The sequence below is a fragment of the Platalea leucorodia genome (genome assembly GCF_965183815.1).
Source record: "Platalea leucorodia genome assembly, chromosome: 3".
Lineage (NCBI taxonomy): Eukaryota > Metazoa > Chordata > Aves > Pelecaniformes > Threskiornithidae > Platalea > Platalea leucorodia.
Genome location: NC_138825.1, coordinates 121,624,830 through 121,650,566, shown reverse-complemented (window position 1 = coordinate 121,650,566; position 25,737 = coordinate 121,624,830). Strand labels below are relative to the sequence as shown.

The 25,737-nt window shown below is 40.6% G+C and overlaps 1 protein-coding gene across 1 annotated transcript in view; it reads right to left on the bottom strand.

Annotated features, from left to right (window-relative positions):
• RCAN2 (regulator of calcineurin 2) overlaps nt 1-25,202 on the bottom strand; it is a gene marked incomplete at both ends in the record, with an annotated part of 89,683 nt that extends 64,481 nt beyond the window's left edge. Inside the window, 2 exons of the mRNA XM_082305232.1 lie at nt 15,894-16,120; nt 25,167-25,202. Of these exons, the coding sequence (XP_082161358.1) occupies nt 15,894-16,118 (225 nt within the window). The remainder of the gene's footprint in view (nt 1-15,893; nt 16,121-25,166) is intronic.
• Between the last annotated feature and the right edge of the window lie 535 nt (nt 25,203-25,737).

Sequence of the window (25,737 nt, the reverse complement as noted above, 5' to 3'; positions counted from 1 at the left end):
AAAAGAGAATTTGAAAATTAGAACCTACATCATGAAATGACAGAATACTCACACAGCAACTCCTTCTGATTTTGTAATCTGCAAGAAGCAAGACTGTGATCCAGAGGAAAGCAAACAGCAAGAGGAACAACACAAAGGTAAAGGAACTGTATGAATTCCCATTTCAGATGTTTTCTTTAATCTTTCTCACAAAGTAGGCAGGCATCTATCTCAAGTATTTAGAAGGAGGCCATGATGAGAACTCTGTAGGGTTTTTTGTTTAGTTAAAATGGGTTTCAGTAGAAAGCCTCAGGTAATCAAGAACCAAATCCTTTGGAGGAAAAAAATACTAGTTTCTTTATAATTCAGCCATGGAAGATTCAAATGTAATTTTAAGGACAGACTGTATGCTCCTTTGAACTGAAGTCAAAGGAGGAAAACCAGCCTCAAGTTCTGTGAAAGAATCAAAAAAGCTGGAAAACGAACCTTTGTTCTTGTATCTCAAGCACATACCTTCACAGCACTTCTGTATTAGGGTTTCAGTGACCCCATTTTTAGGTTAAAGGCTTCCGAATGTTTTGCTTTTGTACTTATAAGGAAGGAAAGAAAACTGTGGAATTTTAAGTGTTTTGCTAGATGCAAATGAAGCTGGGTAGGCAATACAGGAGTCTTGATGGTATCATTCCAAGGTTTTCAACTATTATTTTCCTCTGTAGATATTATATTTCCTACTGTGGTTTGGACGATCAGGTAACAGGAAGAAAGAATGCTTATAAACTTCTTTCAATACCCATTTCTGACTTACCTGCACTTTCAAGTTCAAGCCATGACTGCTAGCCACATGTGGGTTCAGACACTAGCAAAGCACCTTCGGCACATCATCTCTGGCACTGACGTTCATCAAGGATGAAGTCGCACTACTTTCCATCAGTACCTGCCTTTGCATCCTGCTTTCAGCTATGTTGAGAGTCTCTGGAGCACCCCTTGATTTACAATAGGGTCTCAAAGAAGGTGCACCCGACCTTTGATTTTGCACAACTCTAAACGTGTTCTTTGTCCCCCACTAGGTATTTCTAGAATTATTGTCCCTATTTCATATGCAATACTTCCATGAGTAACTAGCCTAAGCCCTGACCATATGTTCAGTCATGTGATCCCAAGATATCACATGAGAAATCTCCAGTTAATCCAGCAGGCTTAGACTGGTATCAGGGCACTGGAGCTGCTTCTACATGACAGAAGGTGTCAAGGCCCATTCCCAAGTCCTGAGGACAAGTGTCAGGGAGTAGCAAGAGCAAAGCTGCTCCATGAATGAAGATTAGCTGGAAGCTGAGGGTGACCACAGCACAGGCCCCTGCTCTGTGAGGGCACTGCCTATCTGGCAGCATCTGAACATGATGGGCTGAGCAGGGTGCTGGTCACAGCACTCATCGACAGCCCTGGCCACAGAAAGCAATGGAAACAGGTCCAGGTCTATCCAGGGAGTCAGGAGGAGAAAGAAATGGGACACCAGAACCAAAACTAGAAAGGCTGCAACATAAGTCCAAGGCTACAATGTGAGTCCAAGGACAGGACTTGAGACAAGTAGACCTATGTAACTGTTCAGGCCAGGAATGAAGGCCCCATCCTGAGCTTAAATGGAGCCCCTGGACCAATAAGCAGAAGGTGAGGCTGGTCACAGTAACTGAAACCTGTTGGTGCACTTGGGGCCCTGACACAAATCGCCATGTGCTGGCCACATCTATACTATTAAGCGATAATTAAATTATTTCAAGGAGACTGTTAGCTTCTGAAATGGCTATTGGGAATGATCCCTGGGACCATGCAGACGCCCAAACTATGCCTGGAAGTTGTTCGGGGAAGTACTATTTGTCCTCAGCCAAAAGTGTGTCATGGACCATTTTAACAATTCAGTTAAAAACATTATCTCACATTATAGTGCTGGAAACCTTGCCAGAACACTATTTGATTTACAGCAGCCACACAGCCTAAGACTATAGCATTAGATATTACACTTTCATGCTTATTAGGATTGAATTTCTCCTTGGTAAATACCTACTGACATTCAGTTGAGTGACCCAAAGCAATACATCAATTTAGGTTTTCAAGAAAACCACTACAAGCAAGACAAAACAGAAGTTTCCTTTTTAAACCAATTTAATAAATAGGCTATAAACTGCTCTTGGGTCTAGCTAAACTGTACTCCTCCACTTTGCCCCTTCCCTCAGCTTTGTTACTAAATCAGGTATAGCCAACTATTTATACCACCTTGCCCGGTGGCACTGCTGCTATGTTTGCTGAGGACAACAGAATCTATTTTACCAGGTTTGCAAGCAAGCACAATAAAGAAATTATTTCAGTCTCACTTCCTAGCTATTTACAGGATAACACATACGGAATATAACAAGTGGAATGAGGAAAGAGTTCAGATATGTAAAAAAAGTTGAAAAGATGAAGTGCACAGCTAGAAGCTGAGTTCAGATAATGAGCTGCAATACACTGCAAAAATTAAGATCTAGGTTCACTGTAAGCAAAAACACTGCAAAAGAACACTGATGGTAGTAATAATAATTACTCTGTACAACTATTATGCAGGGCTGAAATAAAACTCAAATACATTTAGGGTGAACACTGTTGTTCATATTGCACAAAACCAGCAAGGATTACAAATTACATTTTGTATGTAATGTTCGAGTGGCAGGGTATTTAAAACTACATTCCTTAACATGTTATTTTTCCTTCTCTTCCCGCGGTTGTAGAGCTATGTGGTACACGAAGCAGTCAGCAGAGGGCACCCATAGCACTCGATACAACCAGAGCGCACACATTCTGATGTCCTTTAGTTCACACACAGTGGATTGTTCACAGAAAGCATGGGTTTTTTCTCTACCAGCTAGGATCTTCCTTTATACAGTGTAAATAGTCTAAGTGGGTACAAATTAAGTTTATCTTCACTATCAAGGTGACTTGCTGCATGATTATCAGGTGCAAGGAGAGATCAGAAAGAAGTGAAACAGTGCTTTGCACTTACATAATTTTAATCTCAAATTCCACAATATTGGCATTTTTACTCAGTTTTCATGAGTAATGCATCTGTGTAAGAACTGCAGTTTCAAATACTCTCCTTCACCCCACCCTACACACCCCTAAGATATGACGTCAAGAAAAAAGAAAAAACCCACATACCGATGGTGATTCAGGTGTACCATAAAGCTCAAAAACACAGAAGGCATTAAAGAGAATATAAAGTTTTCCTAAAAATCAATATCACAGAATACTAATATAACCCATGTTTTATAGGTCTGCGGTTAATAGCAGTCCATATGCCATAAGAACATGGATAAAGGATAGCTGAAGGTCCTTGAAAAGCAAAGTAAGGTAGGGAGGGCATTAACTGCTAATGCAGAAGTAGAAGCAAAAGCAAGGTAGGTAATAAACATTTCAAGGAGATGGGCCTATCCTAAAACTGTATGCAGTTTTATTACAGTATATATTTGCATTACATGTAAAACACACAAAATCTTACATGACTTTCAGCTTATGAAGAATTTTCTGAGAATCCAGTGTCTGTTAATGTTTGCATTCAGACTCCACCCCCCTCTTCAGATATACTACCAGAAAGTAGTTGGTGGTTTTTGTTGTTGTTGGGGTTTGTTTGTTTGTTTGTTTACATTGGAATAATTATCATTCAAAGTGCAAATCTGTGCAAGACCTACTAACAGGGAAAAAAAACAGAATGTGCTGGAAAAATAAGGATTGTACTGGAAGAGAAGATGTAAGATAACTCATCTTATTTTGTAATGTATTCAATAAAGGTATTGATAAGGCATACATCCATCTCTTTCTCATTTAAGACTCTGACAAATATCAGATAAGGATTTAATTCTTAGACCTGAAGTAAATACAGGAAATGCAGATACATAGTTTGGACAAGCTATTTAAAATTAGTTGTTTTCTCATCACTACATAAAGTCAATCTGATCATTTTAGATCAACAGAAAGACTACAGTGCAATAAGGTTTTGAATAGATAATCTGAACTATGCTTCAGTAAGTGACAGTTACCGCCACAAAAATTTCTCAAAATTTAAATACATATGCAGGACACACTGCATTTGCTATATGTAGATCATAAAACAGCAGGAGTCAGAAAAACTTCCGTTTCAAAACTGTAAGGCTGATAGATCAAGACAATCAGTAATGAATACAACAATTTCTTTGGGAAAGACTTATTAAAAGGTATAAGCTTTTTTACATCACTTGAAACTGGAATATAAAAAAAGGAAGACACATTATGTTCCTAAGAAGCACTCCTGTACTATTTGCACTATGTGTTTCTCCCTCTAACCACAAGACAAACAGGAGCAATTCGAATGCTCATATCAGAAGCAGCTGTATTACAGAGCACAGAGCAGATATAATGGACACTATGTTTAAAGAAACACCTGAAATGAACTGGTCATAGTAACAAGGAAGATTTGTAGTTACAGATACAAAAGATAAGGGGATTTACAGAAGGACATGGGAAGGAAGGACAACATAACACCATTCTGTGATATATTTCTGCAGTTCCTGTTGACAGCTGCAGACTTTAAAGGAATTTGGAACTGTCCGTGACCAAAACCTTTAAGTCAGATGGGGAGAAGCACTGATGCACATTTATTCAGAGGAACAGGATCACTAGCAGTTAAGAACCAAATGGGTCTAGAAGTTACTTAAGTATGTATCATTATATAACTTGAATTTTCTCTTTGCTTGTTAAACAGACATTCTTGGGAGAACCTACCCAAAAGCTTTGCAAAGGCAAGAAAGTGAAAGCAACCAGTGTCAAAGAAAGTAAACTTGCTAATGTATATTAAACATGCTTGATATGGTCCAGGAGCCAGCCTCCAGATCAGGGCCTGCGCTGCCAGTGCTCTCAGGTTGTATATGGCCCTGTCCCAGGAACTGAGGGAAAACCAAATAAAAATAACTCCATTTTCCAAACTGGCAGAAGGCTGATCTAGATAGCCCTGGGACTTGATGCAACACAATCTCGGCCATGTGAAATACCCACTCCCTTCACTTCAACATTGGTGGTATTTCAGCCTGAGTGAACTGACTATTTTCAGTCAGGGACGCCATGGACTCCAGCTGTTAAATTGTTAAATAAAATAAAAAAAAAAAAAACACAAAACAAAACACCACAACAACACCCAAAGCTTTCAACAAGTAGTATCTTGAGAAATAGATAAACAATCATCATTAAGAAGAGTCATGAAGGATAAAAACAGAAGAGACATGCATAGCACGACTTTATCATGGCTTTTAGAGGTCAGCCCCATGGTGCACACCAGTTTGTAACAGACTTTAAAACAGGGGCCAGCTCCACTCAGTAAGGGGCTGGTACTCATTTCCTCAGCATCTTAAAGTTTTCAGTTTTTTTCCTTCCCTTGTAAGCCAGCCACACACTAGAAACACAGGGATGACACTATCAGATTTCTCCACACTACTAATTCCAGTAACATTAAATGCAGAATTTCTAGATTATTGCATGCAGCAGTCTTACAATGTCTTTATGCTTTTTAGACTAACCGCAAAACCAATTAAAGACAACACATACTGATTTGAATCCACCCTGCTGCAGTGTAATAGATCCTTCATTACTCTCTTGCCAGGAATACCGTAATTTCTTTTTCCCATTCTACTGTCATCTTAACTTCCAGCTCATTAGTCTCTATTGCATGGAAAAGGTTTCTCTTATCCCTCCGAGACATACACATTACATTTACCATATCTCCAATGCCTCTGCTTCTGTATTAAGTTTCAAAGCCCCATACAAAAGTCATGTAATCTAAGCAGGGTAAAGTGTCCATAAAATGCAATCAAATTAGAGCCAAAGAACCTACATTTAAAAGTAATCACATTAGAGCAAGGCAATAAAATAGTACAAGATGATACATTATTTTTTAAACCATTCACGCACTCGTACTACACAGGAAACTAAGAATTTGAACAAATTCCTCAGCTGACAGAATGGTATAGTTTATCAGCAGATCTGTTGCCTGAGGATTGGATCTGAGAACACAGCCATAGAGAGATCCTTGCATGTGGCAGCAAATGTTAAAACTTCCATCAACCACAAAAAGAACCATGAATTTATCTGGCACAGAAGAAAACATGTTTTCAAATGCATAAAAGTAATTGATAATTCACTTCACCTTGATTCAACTCTGATTATGATCTCTCACCTTTGTGCTCAAATCTAATGCAGAATTTGTCTTAACCAATCTTAAAGCTGCTGCTTAAAGCCACAATCTTAAAGCTGCTGCCTCTTTCTTCTCCACTCTTTGTCACCTCAAATCACCTTCCAGTATCCCTCATTTTCTAAGACTACATTCCTTTTCAAGTGTTACTTTTTTCCTACCTGTATTCAGCATTATTTGATTTATTAGTTACATTAAACTCTGGTGCAGTGTTTTTAACATGTTTTGTATGAAACATTTGAGAAATTCCCTTAAATAATTGGTAATTAGAGTCATAAATTTACTTTTTCGAATGTGATTGAGCCAAAATGTAGCTTCTGAAAATGCAATGTCTTTATGCATTGGTAATGAAGGCTGACCTTCATTTAGAAGCCTTTTCCTTGGGCCAGAAAACTGATATCAGAACTTGTGGATGGATTAGGACCTCTGATGGTATTAAAATAAGGAACAGCTGCTGCCCTAACCACATTAGAATGGCTTTACTGCACTTTTTGATCACTATCAGCTAGAAAAACACTATTTTTGTTGACTTCAGAATGACAGTCTGCTGGAGGCAGAAGGGCAAAACTGTGTTTGACTATTAGCAGGTAAGAACTACTTAGTGGAACAAACACCAAAGACTTTTCTATAGACTACATAAAGGCAGCTTTTTCCTTTGAAAGATGTAGCTCTTGCTTCTGTCGGCAGATACCAGAAGGGTTGACTTCTTGCTTTAATACACACTGCGCCAGCATAAAAGTTTCAATTAGATGCAAGGAAGTTGCTGTAGAAATCATTGCTGTGGTTTATTCCAAATGTGACCTGGTGTCTGTCTTCTTGGCTTTATATTGCTTTACAAAAACATGCTACACCTTAGATGGCCAGACAAGAAAAAAAGAAAAAAAGCCAGGAGTAACACTGGTCAAGAATAGCAAGTATCACCAGTTACAATAAAACAAACCCTCTCTAGCTTGGTAAATAGGAAATGTCATAAAATTGCATGGAGAGATTGCTGCTAGGTTCTCTTGCTTATCATCCCAGAAAGCAACATATCCTGTGATCATCCTGGGAAAAAAGGCTCAGTATTCCATGTACACACAGTCAAACTCTCAAATATTTTCAAGCAGGATAATCAGAAGGAAAAAACCACCACCAACAAAACTTCTCTGTCAGCAGAGTCCTTGGTTGAACTCCGTGTCCCAGCTAACACTGGTAGCGAGTTGAGAGGAAAGGCATACTAGCCTCAATGTTCCAGGCCAGATCTCGACTTCCTCAAAGATCAAAAGGCATTTGAGTCCAGGAATTTAGTTCAACTTATTACAGGAGACAGACAACTGCAAAGTGGAATCTTAATCTAAATTTGTACAGTGTTTAGGGATATCTAAATCAGACCTACCCACAGTTTATCCTACAATGTCCATTGTGCTCAAGAAGAGAGTAATTAAGGAACGATTCTTTACTGACTTGCAGATAAGACCTCGCAATTCCCTCTGCTCCCGGAGCCTGTTTTCTCATGCCACAACAGAAGGTCCTTGTAAACCTTGGCATGGATTTACCAACACCTCTATTAAAATGTCTCATTATTCAAAACTCTGCATATCTTGACAGAACTGATAAGAAAATTATATTCCTGTACAAAAAAAATTGAAATACTTACCCTGAATGGTCCTTTCCCAGGAAAGATTTCACACCCATCCTGGTTTCTTGAGATAACGCGTTCCCTCTAGACTGCAGAGTAGAGCATGACCACAGAAAGCCAGCACTAGAAGAATTTTTCCATAGTTGCTCTTAAGCAGAAAAGTACATTTCCAAATTTAAAAAGCAATCAGTAACTGCTGTCTTGTGTGTTCTGGAAAGAATATTAATCAGTTTATTTTTGTAATTTACAAGCAACTAGTATAGTCAAATGCTTTGAAGCACTACTCCAAATTTCAGCTGCAACGAATACAAGCCTACCTTTAACCCACTTGGTCTTTTGCCAGGCACGTTCTCCCATCGAAACAAGGGCATTTGTACTACCAAGCGCCCCGTGCGTGGATGGGAAAATAAGCCCAAGTACTGTATAAATTGTTAGACAGCATCCACATTACAGACAGTGGCGCTTCAGGCCCAGAAATACTTGTTACTTTTTTTGGTTGGTTGAGGTTTTTTGTTGTTTTTTGTTTTTTTTTTTTTTTTTAAAAAAAAAAAAAAAAAAAAAAAACACCACACCACATTTTCAGAGCAGGAACTGAGCATTGACTGAATTGAGGAATATTTGGAGCTTGGCAATTCCTGGATGCCAACAGGATAATCGTGGCTAAGTATACCTTCTACTTGCATGGGATGAAGCGGGCATACACACAGATTCAACTTGACCATACTGTTACAACTGCACAATCTCAGCATGCCCTTTGTGTTTCTTCGAAGGCTATCAAATCATAAAGCTTATGCATTTTTCCAGAAAGACAGTAGAAATGCTGAAGCCTTTCAGTAACAGCCAGAACCACCTAAGAGGGAAGACAGAAGGAATGCCTGAACCAGACTAGACTAACGACTCCTTACAGTTCCATTAGAAATTCTGCAGATGACCTCGGACAAAATTAGTGTCAGAACCTATATACATAAATACATGAGCTGCCTTTAGTACCCTCAGTAAGTTGTCTTGTTAACAGCAGCAAGAGCAACCTTCAATAATCTCCTTACATATATGTATTCAAATACTGAATATGCAAACCACACCAATCAAAACTAATTCATTTTCTTCCCTGGAACTAGAATGAACACTCAATAGATCCCAAATGTCAATGAAGATAAACTTTACTACTGCCCTTTCTCCAGTAAAACCTCAGCACCTTACTGTTACTGTGGTTCTACAATCCTAGGGGGTTCCAGACACTGATATGCTCCGTGCATCTTCGTGCCAGTCATGTTTAGAGAGTTCATATGATACAGTATGCCCGACTTCATGCAGTGTCTGCTCTTGTTATCTGAGCTCCTCAACATAACTCACAACTGACCTGCAAGTAAGGCACAGAAACAACAGCTCTACAGAGGAGCTGTTATACCAGCATCCCGTCCCGCATGTCAGTACATAGTTGACTAACAAGGTCCAGCAGCTATACCACAGAAAGTTAACTAAGGTAGGTTTATGAATGACAAATATCAACAGCTCTTTCTGGTTGTAGAGAGGACTTATATAACAGGGCTGAAAAAGTTGGGATTATCACTCCAGCAGTCAGATGGGATCTCAGATGCAGAGCATGAAAGTTCATAGGTGTTTTCAGCTGAGACACTGTTTTGCACTGATATGGTTCACAGAGAAAGTATTTGAATTGAGTTATTGAATAAATGCCACGGAAAATTAATTTTTTTAGACTGCATACTCCTCAGAGCAAGAACAGCTTCCTATAGTTACATTTTAGTGCCTCCACGATCATACAAAAAAGTAGTTCTTAGATGTCTGTAAACCACCACCCAGGGAAGAGTGCAAGATAGGATTCCCAGAGGGCAGCTATGATTCATGAAGTGCTGAAGGACACTGCTCCTGCAGCCTTTCTTTGCAAGCTCTCTGCATCTAATGAAATAAAAATACATATACAGTGTACAGTAAAAACACACTTCAATTTTTACAGAATGACAGGGAATAACATTCATCCCATTTATAAAGCAGAACAAAACAAAGTAGGTAGAGATTCCACAGCGCAAGGCACAGTCTGCTTCAAGTGGCAGTTTCTGATAATGTTATCATATCAACGGACAACAACCTTAAAAGGTAGAAAAACTGAAAGTAAAACAAAGCAACAGCAAGTGTACCGGGAAGGCAGAATGAAGCCTGCATTCCTTTCCAGCCTTGGAGCGGTGACTTCATCTTAGCTAGGGTGACCTTCCACTGAGTCCAGGCTTGAATACTAATATTAGCCTAAAAAGAAGTGTGCCACCCTCTAAATATAATGATGACTCAACACCTAGAGGCTTCAGTGATGTAATATGACCAAAGAGGTTCTGACTTCACAATCTAGATTTTTAAAAATGAAGTCAAAAGGAACAGATCTTCCTCTGCAGAAACAAAGCCTGCCTTCTAGAGCATCTTCTTGAATTAGCCTGTAGGAAAAGGGAACCAAAGAAACATTTCACACATGGCAGCAGACACACCGGCTCCACTTTGTTTAAAAGGAGCACTGAACAGACACATTTCAATTATATGCTTCAGAGCCAAAGCATCAGTAGAAAGTTTCAGTTCCAGAATTAACATATAAAAGTTAAAGACAACACAGCAGATCACTGAACAGTCCGGTGTCTTTTACTGGAGCTTAAAAATAAAAATAGCAGCATGAAGATGTACTTTGTTAAGAAAGCTGAATACAAGCACAAGGAAAAAAAGCCTTTCCAAGTAAGACTACAGAGTTTTCTTAAAGCATCATCCTTGGACAAATATTCCAACACTCATTTGAGGTAGCCTTAAATCTTTTTCAAGGCCCAAGCTCAATAATACATCTTAAAAAAAAAAAAAGGGGTCAAAGAAAGCCTAATATAAGCTTCCGTAGTAAAAGCAAGTAGTCATCCAATATATGTAAATAAAGTTGTAATGTGAAAGAATCCCTCATGAAAATAGTAACTGTTTTCATAATAAAGTCCTTCCATTAAACTAGGATTATCTTATCCATTGACTTAGTTCAACTTCTTTTCTCCTCCCTTTCCCACCCCACCTCCATTAAGCTCACTGTTCAGGAAATGCATTTTTAATCACCTTCATTCCCCAGGCTTGCATTCACACCCTGACCCTCCTCATCAGAAGAATTAGGATACACTTCAACATATGTTCACAGAATGACAGCCTGGTGGAGGTTGGAAGGGACCTCTGGAGGTCATCTTGTCCAACCCCCAACCCCTGCTCAAGCAGGGCCACCTAGAGCCAGTGCTGGCAACCTGTGCCTGGGCAACCTGTGCCAGTGCTCAGTCACTCCCACAGTAAAAAAAAAAAAAAAAAAAAAAAAGGTGTTTCCTGATGTTCAGAGGGAACCTCCTGTGTTTCAGTTTGTGCCCACTGCCTCTGGTCCTGCCACTGGGCACCACTGAGAAGAGCCTGGCCCTGTCTTCTTTGCACCCTCCCTTCAGGTGTACATACACACTGATAAGATCCCCCTGAGTCTTCTCCAGGCTGAACAGTCCCAGCTCTCTCAGCCTTTCTTCATAGGAGAGATGCTCCAGTCCCTTCATCATCTTAGTGGCCCTTCGCTGGATTTTCTCCACTATGTCCATGTCTTCCTTGAAATGGGAAGTCCAGAACTGGACACGTTTGCTCACTATTTTCTCATGCAGAAATAATAATAATATTCCCTACTGGTTTGAACTACATTGGCAAGAAAAGCGCTTAATGGACTTTGGCTATCATGTCCCAGGCAGCTCCACCATAACTAAAACGCTCAGAAACTGATTAATCAATCATTCTTTATCCAAAATATAACTATCAAGTTTAATAGGTACTCCTTCCAATTTGAGCCAAAAGAGTAGAAAAAAGAGCAGGAAAAAAGAACATACAGCCTCTAAACAGCATGAAGAAACACATCCTTCCCTCACGTAAGCGTATTCTAATAGTAACAGTTTTGTGTAAGCATCTCCTGAAGCGTTACAGCATCTGAAGAAACCATCTTAAGAGACAAAGATGCTTCACTTCGACAGTGTGCTTACCAGTTTCAGCCTGAAGGAAATTACACAGTCACGTTACAGAAAGGATGGTTTTACAAAACAGTGATACATGCCTAACAAAAGCGCAACAAAAGGGTTACCATCCGGAAAGCCCGAGGGCTACGTGTAGCAATTAACTGTTAAAACGCACACATATCCACCCTTGGGAGTAATCAGAGTCATGCCCTTTGGCTCAACACCGCAATTGCTTTATCAGGAAAGATAAAAGCAGCAGCACCTCCCATTCAGTCACACTATCAGCCAAAAATAACAGTCTCAATTTGCCCTATCTTGCTCACGTAAGTAGTCCCATCAGTTTTTCCAAGAGACATGTGGCAAATCCCAGGGTTTAGGAGTAATTTTATTTTTAGCTTCTTTACAATAAGACTTCCAGGACCCAACCAAGTCAGTGCCGTACACTCCAAAACACAAAAAACGTCTGCCCCTACCATTAACGGGTTATATGCCAAAACAAATGATCAGAACACAGGACAGTGATGGGAACACAGCTGAATGTGACCCCAGCTTCACAACAGGCCTGCTGGATAATCTACTTCTCCACACCTTTGTTCTTCCTTAAAAACTAAAAAGTTCAGTATTTTCTAGTCACATTGTAGAGAAGGTACAATTTCATTTTCTGTACAAAGGAGCAGGCTGTCCATGATGGGAATGGAGATAAGCAAAACCATCTCCCTTCGGTTGCAGCAAGCTGTTAGTGCACTGACACTGCTAAGCCATCCTGTGCCTTAATGCCCCTATTATCGACCCAGCTATCCAGGGCATTCTCCTGACCTAAGTAAAGATTTCTTTCCAAGAACACAGGTCTGAAAGGTAGGGATAGATTTTTTTGACCCGATGCTCTGTTACTGTAGCAAAATCAGGTATGTGTAGTAGTACTAGTCTATATTGCCCTTTTCTTCTACCAGTGTTTAAGATCAGGCAGTCACTCCGGAGCAGCTTCCTTTAAGCCAGATGGCAACACTCTTCTTCAGATCCCAGGGTCCACAACTCTTCAGACTCACTCTATGTTGAGACCTTAGGCTGCCAGCCAGGAGAAAACTCAAGCCTGGCCCGGCACAGTCTCATCATCTGTAAAGGGCATGGCCTTCAGCTGCAAGAATTCCTCGCCTTCAGAAAATGAAGGTCCAAACTCAGGCTCCCTACAGATGCCATCATCACTTTTGGTAGGCAACACAGAATCCTTACTAAGAAGTGCTGTACAGCCACATGATACTGGTGAAAGGGTGCATCCGATACAGGACGCAGTAAGAACAAAGCAAATTGGCTGATCCACAGTGCAGGTGTACGTGCAGTGAAGTGTTCCCCCCGGGCTGCTGCAAGCACAAACTTACCCTCTCTCTGATACAGAGTAGTTAAATGCATTCAAATTAAAACAAAAATATTTAAGGCATTTGCTTTTAAAACCTTTCTTTAGTGAGTATATTGCTTAGATATTTGTGTTAGAAGTTTGAACTTGACAGTTCAGGCTCTTAGACACTTCAGGTAATGTAACTTTAAAGCTGTCAGCGTGAATTCTTTACATTAATACTGAGTGGCTATGGTATGCAACAGAAGTTTATATATTTAAATATTATGTATGCAGCAAGTTCACATGCCAAATCAAAACAACCATTTACAATGATAGGTTTCTCCGGCTTTCTTTACTAGCTAACTTGTAACTTCCAAACCAATCATACCTGCGTTTTCCTCCTAAAAGTGTAGGTCAGGAGTAAAAGTCAACTTTACTTTCTGTAGAATGGATAACACCATGAAACTACTGTAGATATAACCATTACTGTAGTATGTTCTTTAAAAAGTTTAGTGTACCACTACATATACATTGGATCAATATATAATTGAAGACATGATCTTAGCAGCATTTATTAATTGTGATTGTGTAAGATTGTAAACTTTAGCTTAGTAACTTGACAATATTTTATATTGAATTTATGTGTGCCCTTATCCTGCAGCAACAGTTAATAACAGAAAGGATTACGGGTATTAATCAACTGGGAACACAAGTACATGTTCTACAGGAATAATAAAAATCATACTCAGCTCCCCAGGTCCTTGGATGTAATGAGAAATCTGGGGGTAATCCTATCTAGTTAAATATAGACTTACAGGAGTAACTACTTACCTGCAAACAGAGCTGTTCAATCCATGTCATTGACAGATAGTTTACAGACATGCACACGGAACAGAATATCCACCTCCACAACCCAGCTGCTATTCCTAAGACACATCCCTAAGCCCTGCAAGTCTTTGGGGATCGCTATCCCACATACTTACATAATCACCCTTTCCATTTTCTAACTAAGCCATCAGCTCAATACAAGAATACAGCTCTCAAAAGGCAAAGCTCAGGAGCAAGTGGGGATAGAATCTCTGCAGGATAAAGAGAGATTCTCTAGTTCTAGGCAGACTTCTGTTCTCTTCCTTTAAAACGAGACTTTCCGACCCCTTCAACCTTAGTGAAGTTCATTACCAAAGGGTTATAAAATTCCACAAAACAGCACAACATAGATGCAAGATGCTTATTAGCAAAAGGACTTAAACGGAATAAAGTGGTGCACTGTTTTCCAAGATTGCAATTTAGAGTGTGGAATTTTTTATTTATATATAATATGATCATTTTGTTTAGTGCTGTGGTATGAACTTTTTTCTTCTTTTAATCTGTATTACTCAAACATACACAAGACACCATTACAGAAGACCAAGATGTCTAAAAAATTAAACCCAAACAATTCCATTTGTGCAGCCTTAGATACCACTTTCAGTACCTTTAACAGGAAGCCCGTATTCTTAGAAATCTTGCTTTATTTCCCTTTCATCTGGTTAATTTCCCCACTAAATACCCTTTGTCCATCCTGGCCAGCTTTGGTCCCAGTGAATATGTTCTGTAGTTTTATCTGGATACCTCATCAGCCAAAACCCACTTTACCACTGCCACCTTGTTTCCCAATTGAAAATCCTGGACAAGACACTCAAGCAGCCTCAGATGTGCCTATAACAATTAGCCTAGACTAATTTCATCAGACAATAAAGCCCCAAGCTATCCGTTTTGTATTCCTGACATCTCCATCAGGAAGAATACTAGGCTAAGAAACAGGAACTGAATACTTCCTGCAAAAGCTGATTTTTTTTTTTTTCCCCAAAATTTTAAGAGGATATTCTTGTCAATATTCTGTTTTAGACTAATTGCAGAGTTAAAAATATTATCACACAGTTCCTCTTGTCTTTGTTCTCACTATCATTCTAGATTTTCCAGATAAAATAGTATTTTAGATAACTTAAAACATTTGAGACCTTATCACTCTCTACAACTACCTGAAAGGAGGTTGTAGTGAGGTGGGGCTCAGTCTCTTTTCCCAAGTAACAAGCAACAGGAGAGAGGAAACGGCCTCAAGCTGCGCCAGGGGAGGTTTAGGTTGGATATTAGGAAGAACTTCTTCACCCAAAGGGCTGTCAGGCACTGGAACAGGCTGCCCAGGGAACTGGTTGAGTCCCCATCCCTGGAGGTATTTAAAAGACGGGTATACGTGGTGCTTAGGGCCATGGTTTAGTGGTGGGCTTGGCAGTGTCACGTTAACAGTTGGACTCTATGATCTTAAAGGTCTTTTCCAACCTAAACGATTCTATGATTCTATGAGAAAACAGAAGAAAGGCAGCCTCCCATCACAGTGGTATATGATCAGCAAGTGGGAGGAACCTTCACATGTTTAACTTTGCAACCTCCATCATTACTGCAACTATGGTTGCTATGAAGACATGTACCCACATTTCAGTATTCTGCAGATCTGAACAAAAGAAAAACATTTTTGTTCATTGCTGTTGACAAAAAGGCTTTCAAGCTCTTGAAATAAACATCATGGCAGAGCGATGTTGTCACCTTAGAAAACTCATATTTGTGATCCAGTTTCTTTGTACAAGACAGATTAAACTGTTTCATTGAAACTGCAATAAACACAAACATAAGGCATGTGTTTCTCTTACATTGAAAACATGGAAACTGACACTGTACCTTACTGTCCTCATCTTCAAACACAGACTGGTGAACATTACAAGCAAAGAGAGAATTCGGGAGATCGTTGAAGTCAATTATTTCATGAAAATCTTCCTCTGCAAAACATCTCTTTAAATCGTTGTCTCCATTTATAGAGTAGAGTAAGAACTGTCCTCCATCCTCCGGGATGCAGCCATAGTGACCGAGGCCTCGCATTCCAAAGAAGTATGAGTCTCCCCTCATCCCTGGCGGCATGGAGAAGAGAGACACAGTTACACTACACTTTTGAAAATATCACATACACAAGTTAATCCAGAAATTCTTAGTTTGGGGGCTTGGCTTGTAGAAAGTATATTTCATGCTATTTTAAGGCAACAATTGATCTATTAAACAGGGCACTAAGACTAGTTTCACCAAGGCTTAAATAGGGACTTTGCTTAAGTTTCATTTATTAGCACAGAAAAGACCTAACCATATCAGCACAAGCTGCTGAACACAACCAGAACCAAGGCATTACTTAAGTGCCCCTTGCCCTAAAAGAAAATACCCTGTTGTATTTGGGTTTAAGAGAGTCATGTTTGTTACTGGGAAAGCAGGCTGGTGTTTCTGAGCTTGCAGTCAGATAAAGTGTAATGCACTGGATAAGAAGAAAATGGAAATGACTTCAAAAATTACACCAGGCATCGATGCAAAGAAAAAAAAAAAAAAGAAAAAAGACCCTGTTGGAAAGTAACATGAACACAGAATATCAAAAAACAGTACAACTAAGACGCATCACTATTACAAAGAATAAAGCCAACATTTTCTAGTTTAAGGACAGAATGTACCCTGGTTTTCCATGTCTATTAGCAATCTCTTTGTTTGCATCTTAATCACATTAGGAAGTAAATAAAAAAAATGAAGGGAAGAGTAGACTCAAGAGATAATTCTCAGCACCTTTTAGGAACATCCTGCTGACTTTAGAGCCTTTACCCCAAATCCAGAGTAGAAAGACAATTTTAAGACATGCTGAAGGACACAGAAGTAACAAGCCCGTACATCAAACAGTATCCCTACTGTTGATACAAGAGTAAACTTCATACCAGCCGAGCAGAGTAAGTAAAGGTCCAATTAATTATCAGTGTGTTCACTAGTATAAATTCAGGTATTTGTCCTTAGTAAAGGTGTATTAAGCATCAACCTATAACCTCTACAGAGGTCCAGTAAGCTAACTAGAAGCTATGCAGAGGAGTAATTAATTCTCTTATATTTCTGTTTCTTTGAGTAAGAACACGCAATCATTGGCTGCTTTTTCTCCTCATAACATAAGGAGTTAGAGAGTTACATAAACACAGTGTGCTCATCTGTTTCAGATTTGCCCTTGCTCTGTTGTGTACTTGCTATTCTCTATAAATAGTTGTAAATATTAGTTCAAATACACTATTTAGGACTAGTGTCCAAAATTAAACCCCATAGGCTTATTTAGACTTAATCTCAGTAAATCAAAGCTAAATTATGGAGCTAATTTGCCATGCCTGTGCCTTTCATTTCTGCTGCAGCTCTGAAATGACATTTGTCCAATGACAGAGCACATCATTCCATAACCTTACGTTACAGAAATGTCAGTAACTGTTATTGCTGAAGTCTCAGGGCTAACGACAGAAGTCCTCAAGAAAACAAACTAAAGTCACACTCAAAAGTATCAGTTTGGAGCACTGAGTCCATGCTTACCGCACTCTCAGATCACACAAAAGAGAGAGATTTATTAGCCAGTACTAGTCAGAACAACTAAGGTTGGAAGGGGCCCACAGAGGTCATCTAGTCTGAACCACAATTCAGGATCTTGTCCAGAGGTAAATGTACAGCAATACCATTTGGTGCATATAATGATCTGCAGAGAGCTGGTAGGTCACAGGATCTTAGCTGTCCTCCTTTTCCAGGTACTAAAATATGTTACACAGCTAAAAACAGAATAGTTTCCTAGCCCTGTATTCTATGCATGGAATTTATGAGGGAGGGTTTTAAAACAAACAAGAATGCAGTGTTGTAAGGAAGCAGGTGTAATGTGAAAGCCTCAGGCCAATTACCTCTTTTTTACTGTGTCAACCTGAGAACAGGCTTTTAGACTAACCAAATACACACTAGTATTTTCACCAACTCAGACTGACATTAGCACAACTACCTCCAACTAATTTCAGTTTAGGAATTTAATTCTAACTGCGAAAAAAAGCCTGAATAAATAATGGAGGAGGTGGCTAGAACTTCAACAGTATACATTAGTGTATAGGAACTCAGTATCACAGCAGTATTGCCGCTGGTATTTGAACCAACTCACTTAAGCCTAGTATTACCATACATTTCAGTGTAATCACACCCAGATAAGTACTGTAAAGAAATACTCACAGCAGCCACTACTGGGGAAGAAACTTAAATTCAGAATGTAGCAGAAAATATTAATAGATCATCTACTCCAAATGCAATCATCTCTAAATGTGTTTGCCATCATGGCTAGCCTATATCAAGATTAGATTCATTGCTTTCAGGTTTATGAAAATAAACCTCAAGCCTGGTATGTTACAAAATATAACTTACATGGCAGAGCAGACTTTTGCCAGGGAGTATGAAGTATTTCCTTCACAACAGTCAAATTACTTGCAGTCAGTGAAGATACTGAGTATTTTATAGTCACACTGGGTAAACCCCTTCTGCCCCCAGAAGTATTAAGCTGAAAGAGCCCACTCAGCAGAGAGGGATGTTTCGAAGCCAACTTTACACAACAGACTCAAGAGGGTACAGATGACACAAGCTGATACTCAAAAGTTGTAGGAAATTGGATTATGAATTAACACTCAATAAGCATTCTAGTGAGAAGAGGGGAGATTACACAGAACTGGGAGTAGTGAAGTTTAAGATCTACAAGAATGTCCTAGGATATAACAAAACAGGAATCTGCTGGCTGAATGTAACTTCAAACCAAAGTAAAGTAAGAGAGGCAATAAGGTACATTGATCTGTTTTCCATACACATCTCTAGTTATAACAGCTGATTTCTTAAGCTGTACTTTTGAGTCTAATAAATAAGCTTCACTTTCACTGTAAAGTACGATAGCAATGTTAAAGATAACTTCATGGTAGCTAACTAATTTCATACATCCTGTTCCTCAATGCATAACAAAGCTATTAGAGTGTGCAGCAAAGAATCTCAATAGTATTGACAGAAGTCAGAAAAGTCTACAGGTTTCTTCACTAAACTGTTGTTTATTTTTTTCTCCTGGTAGAGCCATATCACAAGGTACTAGATAGGAAAGGAAGCTTTTAAGTGAAGAATTAACCAAAAGCACTATGACAAGCAACAAAACAGAACAGGATTTTAAGTTACAACCATGAAGTTCAGGTTTTTAACCATTTTAGTTGGTAATAAGGAAATGAGCATACACTATAGCAGGTGATTCTACAATATATAGCCTTCAAAGTTCCGTCTGAGATTAGAAATTAATAAATACTCTTACGTTATGTGGCAGTAGTTTTGCTCTGCTAGAGCTCTTTAACAGCAAAGCTTGCTCCTTTTTCCCCAGTCAATTCTTGAGACAGATTTGCTCAGTGGGGCTTGGGTATTGGCCATGTCTTCTTAAGAGAGTCACTGTCTTGCATGCCTTTTGACCATCTCTTTTCTGAGACTTGTAGGTGGTAGGTGGGTGTGGATACACACACATGCCTCTTCTACACTTAAGATATACCCAGAATTCTGATCAGTCTTCCCTTCACTAGCTAGTCAATTTACTATTAAATCCTCTGCCCAATTTAAGATGGGACCTGCACAATTAAGAACATCTGTATGGAATAACTATTGTATAGCAAAGTATAATTTGTGAAACAAGGGCCATATACTGCACAATACTAAACACAGCACCACAACTAAAATAGAAATCTCACTAATAAAACATATATGCTCCCAAAGAAAAATAAACTGCCTTTGAGCCCGAGCTCAATGATCATCAGAGGGGACAAACATACTTGAATCAACAACACTTGTTAGCACAGTTCAAGCCCTTGGGCTCTAAGTTCAGACTCTGACTGGACAAACTAGCACTTCTGCCAAAAGATGCAACATAATCTGTCACGCACCCCGGGCTGTTCACTTCCAACACCAGTCACTTCCTACACAGAGACAGGGCCCCACGCTACCTTTTGTAGTGGAGACGGCATCTCCTGCTCCAATTCATGGCACAACCACACAAACCGATTCAGTTAAAGACCAGGCCTAAAGAAAAAAGTTTGGGTTTAACTCCATTAGGTAGATAACTGACCCAATTCATTTCATGGCTGCATAAGCGTTTGTAGCAACCAGAAAAAAAGTGAGCAAAGCTTTTTGGGAGTGGACAGGCAACAGCAAAGCTTAGGATTGTACTTTTCAGCAACTAATCTACTTAAAGCATCCATGAAATTACAGTCTGTGTTTTCACAGCTCTGCATGAACTTCATAATAAGTCACTATATCAGACATTATTCAGCTAGTCACGAGCTAGAATTCTTACTTTTTCCTGCATTATTTATAGTGTTAGACATATATAAAACAAATCATAACTACATATCCTTTATTATGTCCATCAAATACCTTAAGGCTCAGGTGTGGTGATGGTGTTTTGTGGCTTCTTTGAATTTACTTAGCCACTTCGGGCAGTCCTCTGTCAAAAAATGTTCTCTTTTGAATTCTTCTACTAATTTAGAACAGAAGAATTTACATTTCAAATCTCTTAAAACAATTAATTCTAAATCACGTGTAATCCATGAACTGGATTGCCATATAAAATAAACACAATTAAAAGTCATCTTTTATGTAGCTATACTACTGGATCACATTCCTTTCTACAGCTTCTGACAAAATAAGTTAAATTCCCCCCTCTTATGGTCCCTTTTATATTATCAAAAAAACATAGAAAGACATCCACGTAAGGGTAAACCATACTCAACTTTTAAATGGTAAAGAGTTCAAGTTGAGTTGTGCCTTTGCTCCTTCCTCCCCAAATCAGGAAATTTTTCAAATACTTAAGATACCGAAGTTGTCATACAGAATTTCAACAGAAGTGGCAATGCCATAAAAATAATACAGTAACACTAAGGCATCATCCAGCACCAATACTGGTGCTAAATTCATTCACCAAGATCTTAACTGGAACCACATTAGTAAACTCCGTAGCAGGATTGTTCCCTTTAGAAGACTGAGATACTGAGACAAACAAACGTGAGCCCAAGTTCATGTAACCTCCAGATAATGCTGATTCCTTGCCACATCCGTTTATCCCCTTTAAATAAAGTTCACCCATTGCAACCTGTGTTCCTATGTTATTTCTTAATTTAGTGTAGCATTTTGACCCTAAACTTTCAAGTCAGAAAATACATTACACAGAATAGAGCACCCCAAGAGTGCAGTACTATTAACCCTTGGAAAACCATAGCAGCCACTACCCTTCCAGACCCTGGTGGAATCTCCTTGTCACTTCTTTTGTGCAATTCATATACACAATTTGCATCACTTTACACTAATGTAAGTTATTTCAAATTCCTCCTCCCGCGGTCAAGGGGTGCAAGAGCTTGTGATTTGTGGTAGTTCAAAACATGAAACAAATACCCTTCCCACTGGAACAGATCAGGTCATGTCAGTGTTCAACACTGTAGATACTGTAATCAAAAGCTCTGTAGAGATTCCAGGTGAGAGCTAAGTATTCATTCTGTTACCTCACTAGTTTTAGAGACGGTACACCTCTAATTAAAATTAACAGAGACCAGCAGAAAATTATAATCATTGGCAAATAGCACTAGCTTACTGAAGTTTCTATTTGACAAATTGTTATCAAACAGTATTGCTTTTCTAGTGCAAAACTGAAAGGGCAAATATGTATAGCTTGTTATGATGTTAGACCCCTACAGCGCAAAGAACTTCAGCTGAAATTTTGCTGAATGAAGACAACTGGAGCACATGGAGTGTTTGAACGGACTAATGCCTTATATAATCATCAGGCACGTATAGATTTATCCACTGTTTTTTATGGAAACTAATAAAGCATTTCCCTGGTGACCATTTTCCTGTCTTAAGAGTTTTTAAAAAGAGTCCCTGAGGGACATCAAGAAACAGGAACATATCTCTTGAAATTGCTAGGAAACTTTACTCTTTTTTTAATTAAACACTGCTTGCCATGACAAACAACATGACTGAAAATAGAATAAAGCAAAACAAAATGCTACAAATAGAAACTTTAAATACTACCACCATAAACTGAAGTATTACCGAGTCCTGAGTGCAAACCTGGAAACTGTAGTCTACAGGAATTAAGAAAATCTGGGGGGGAAGCAAGAAAAGTTGCAGCTTTTTTTTTTTTCTAGAAGGATCCAGAACAAGTGTAAGGATTCCATCTCTGCTCCTACTAAAAAAAAAAACCCCAAACCAGCAAGTTTTACCATAATTCAAATCCACTGGGTAAGATTTTACTGAAACAATCAGTTTTTACTTAAAATAGTCACTGACTTGGTGAAAGCAGAGTCACCAATTTCTGTAGTGTTAGCCTGAGGATACAACTCCTGCTGAAGCCAACTGGACCCACACTGAAGACTTTGGCAGAAGGCACAAGTAGAACAGGGAAGTTCAGATAGTGGTAACCTACTGAAATTTCACTCCATTCTGCAAAATGAACACTGGAGATTAGCATTATTTTTATATAGTGCTAATTCTTCACTATGGAAAGCTCCCATGGACTTAAATGTGGACATGTTACTTAATTAGAAAGAGCAGAATGGGACCTCACATGACAGGATTAATGAACTATTGCAGTCACAAAAGTAATATAGACTATAGTCACCCCCTCCCTTAACCTTCACCCCTGCATCCCCCACCTGGGCAATGACTATTCCCTTTACAGTAATAAAAATTACCGGTACAGCAAAGTCCACTCACCTTTTAACTTCAATTTGGTTACCACCACACAAAAATAGCATCAATCTCCACTATTTCCTCTTACAGGAGTGGCAGATATGAGGAAGAGGATTTTATTTTTTTTTTAAATGCTAACTGGTGCAAATCCCAAATGTTCTAATCCTTTCCATTGACATTCTAGCCGTATTAAATTTAGCCGAGACTTTGTAACTATTTTTGGAAGCTTTTAACATCCAAAGGCACTATTGACTTTTATTCATCTAAAGCAGGGCTGGCCAGTGCAAGCTGTTCAAGACCTGCGTATTGCTCAGAAGGCTCAACTGTGCCCTCCGTGCCAGGGATGCATCCTACGACCAGTGAAGGAGCTCAGTTGACATTGGCTTGCTAAGCAACCTGTGTCTCCAGCCCTGCAGAAAACAAGCCAGCAGACACTGGTATTCAACCCTACTAAGCCAAAACTCCAGCCCCATTCCACAACAGGAAGACGATACTCTGAGCAACCAATGCCAAGCGTGAAGATTTTGTGTGCTATTCTTAAGGTCAAGAAGCTGGGCTATGATAAATCAACCACTAAAGTTACCATGGTAACATTAAGGTATTCAGAGAACAAAAAACCCTTCCCAAACCCAAAGAAACCAGAACAAGCTTTCCGATTACCTTCGCTTGGCCTCTATGCTACTCTATTTAAAGCAAGCCAGTTTTATAAGGGGCACACAGTATTACAACGTCATTGGCCTTCAGCCAGATCTGTCACCTCACACAGGGGTCAGTGGAACACTCCTTTAATAGCCCTCTAGCTTGTAACATAAAATTTTTAACTATACCCCAATTCTTACCAAGACCTGCTTTCCCTTTCCCTGTTGGGAGGAAAAAAAAGGAAGAAACCATGTGTGTCAGGACTACGTTCAGTAAGAGCTGTTCACAGTGTTTAACTCCTACAAGATATTCAAGACACCATGATGACTTGGAATACAATTTCAAAGTTTCCTTGAAAAGGATTTTCTGCTAGTACACACAAGTAATTTATAACTTAAAAAACATTAGGACACCAATGTAATGACAAACATGTTTAATATAAACAACGACAAACCAAGCCACTGAATCTGAATACACACTACAATATTTGGAAGAGGACAGACAAACTAGATCACATAACTGACAGCTCCTTCTCAGAAGTTTAAGGAGAATGGGACAGTTCCTGCTGTTAAAGAAGAAAGGTATCAGTTACTAGTTAACAAAGTTGATAATGTACATAAAAATATTCTTCTGTCCTTGTTTACTGTGATGTGTTTGTAGTTTTTCTGATTGTTTTATATTCTCACAGTATTCAGACTTTCATCTGTTCAGGAATGATGTGTAACCATATAATTTAGTTTTACTGCAAGAATAAATGCAGCAGAGTTTCTTTGCAGAAATTATCTATTTTCATAGAAAAACAGTTTCCCTCTTCTACAGAACAACCATTCTAACTAGGTAAACAACACAAAGAGCAAACCAGTTTGTAAGGGCAGAACTGGAAAGCCTGACACAGAAGCTCATGTGAGGCATAACCCCAGATTAAACTACGATTCTCATCTGTATGATTCCTTTCAGCTGTATAAACCTATCATACATTTTCCTTTCAGGAAACTAGATTAAACTCCACACTCAAGCAGTAAAGGGACCAAAATATTTGGGGTGGGGGGGAGGAAGAAAAACAACCAACAGCTTTGGAGAGCTACCTGCTATAAAAGCACCAAATAACATCGGTGTGGGCTGCAGGTAACTTTACAGCAGCCCAAGAAGAGTCTCCCTCAGGGATACGGGCTTCCCTGCGTTCCTGCACTCCAGCCCTAAGTCGCAGGAGTAGCTGGGACAGGTCTGCACCACGGCAAACGTCCACCTGCTTCGAGCCGACACCCAGCGCTTCCCGCAGGGCTGCAAGCCCCCTTCCCACCTCCTCCTGCCCCAGCCGCGGGGATGCTCCCTCACCTCACCAAGCTCCTCTCCACCCCCGGCGGACGAACCACCTGCCCCAGCCGACGAGCCGCCACGGCGTTGTCCCTCACCGCACGCCTCCACCTCCGCCCACCGGCCATTTCCAGCCGCCCGCCCAGGGCTGCGCGGCGGGCACCGACCCCCGCCGGAGGGCGGGCGCCGGCGGTAGAGCCCCGGGCTCGCCCCGCAGCCCGTCCCGCATCCCTCCGCGCCCGAAAAGCCGCCGGTGAGAGGAGACCCGCGGTAACAGCGGGGCGCGGGGAGCGGGCAGGACCGCGGGCAGAGCCGGCGGGGCGGTTACATAACCCCGCCACAGCGGGCGCACGGCGCCAGGTCGGCGGGGCAGGGCTGCAAGCGGGCGGCCCCGCCGGGGAAGGAGCCCCTCACGGCCAGCGGCCCTGCCCTTACCTGCTGCGCCTCGCTCGTCCTGCGCCTCCCCTGTCGCCGCCGCCGAGCCCCGAGGACCGCGCCGCCGGCTCCTCAGCGAGCGCCCCGCACCTCTCGCCCACCCGCGCCTCTGAGGCGAAGGTGGAGGACAAGGCGGGAGGGGTGAGGGGACGCCGCAACCCAATCAGCAAACCCCTCCGCCCAAACGAGCGGGCGGGATTCACCAATAAGAATGCGAGGAGCAAACTGGCCCCGCCTCCTCATCCCCTGGCCACGCCCCTCAGCTCCCACCGCTTCGCGCCGGCTCTCGGTTACCGGAGTGGGCGGCGGGGGCGAGGGGCAGCGGCGTTCGCCGCTCCGTGTGGGGACAGGTGAGCCGGGGGAGGGTCTCACGTCGCCCCCGGCACCTAGGGAGCCGTAGGAACCAGGCACCGTTTTGTGTCCTCGTTAGTAGTGCGTGGCAAAGCTTCCCTCCCTCAGGGTGTCGGCCCCCCTGCCCTGAGGTGAGGTGGGGTAGGATGAGGTGAGAAGAGAGGTAAAGTGAGGAGAGGTGGGGTGAGGTGAGGTGAGGTGAAGTGAAGTGAGGTGAGGT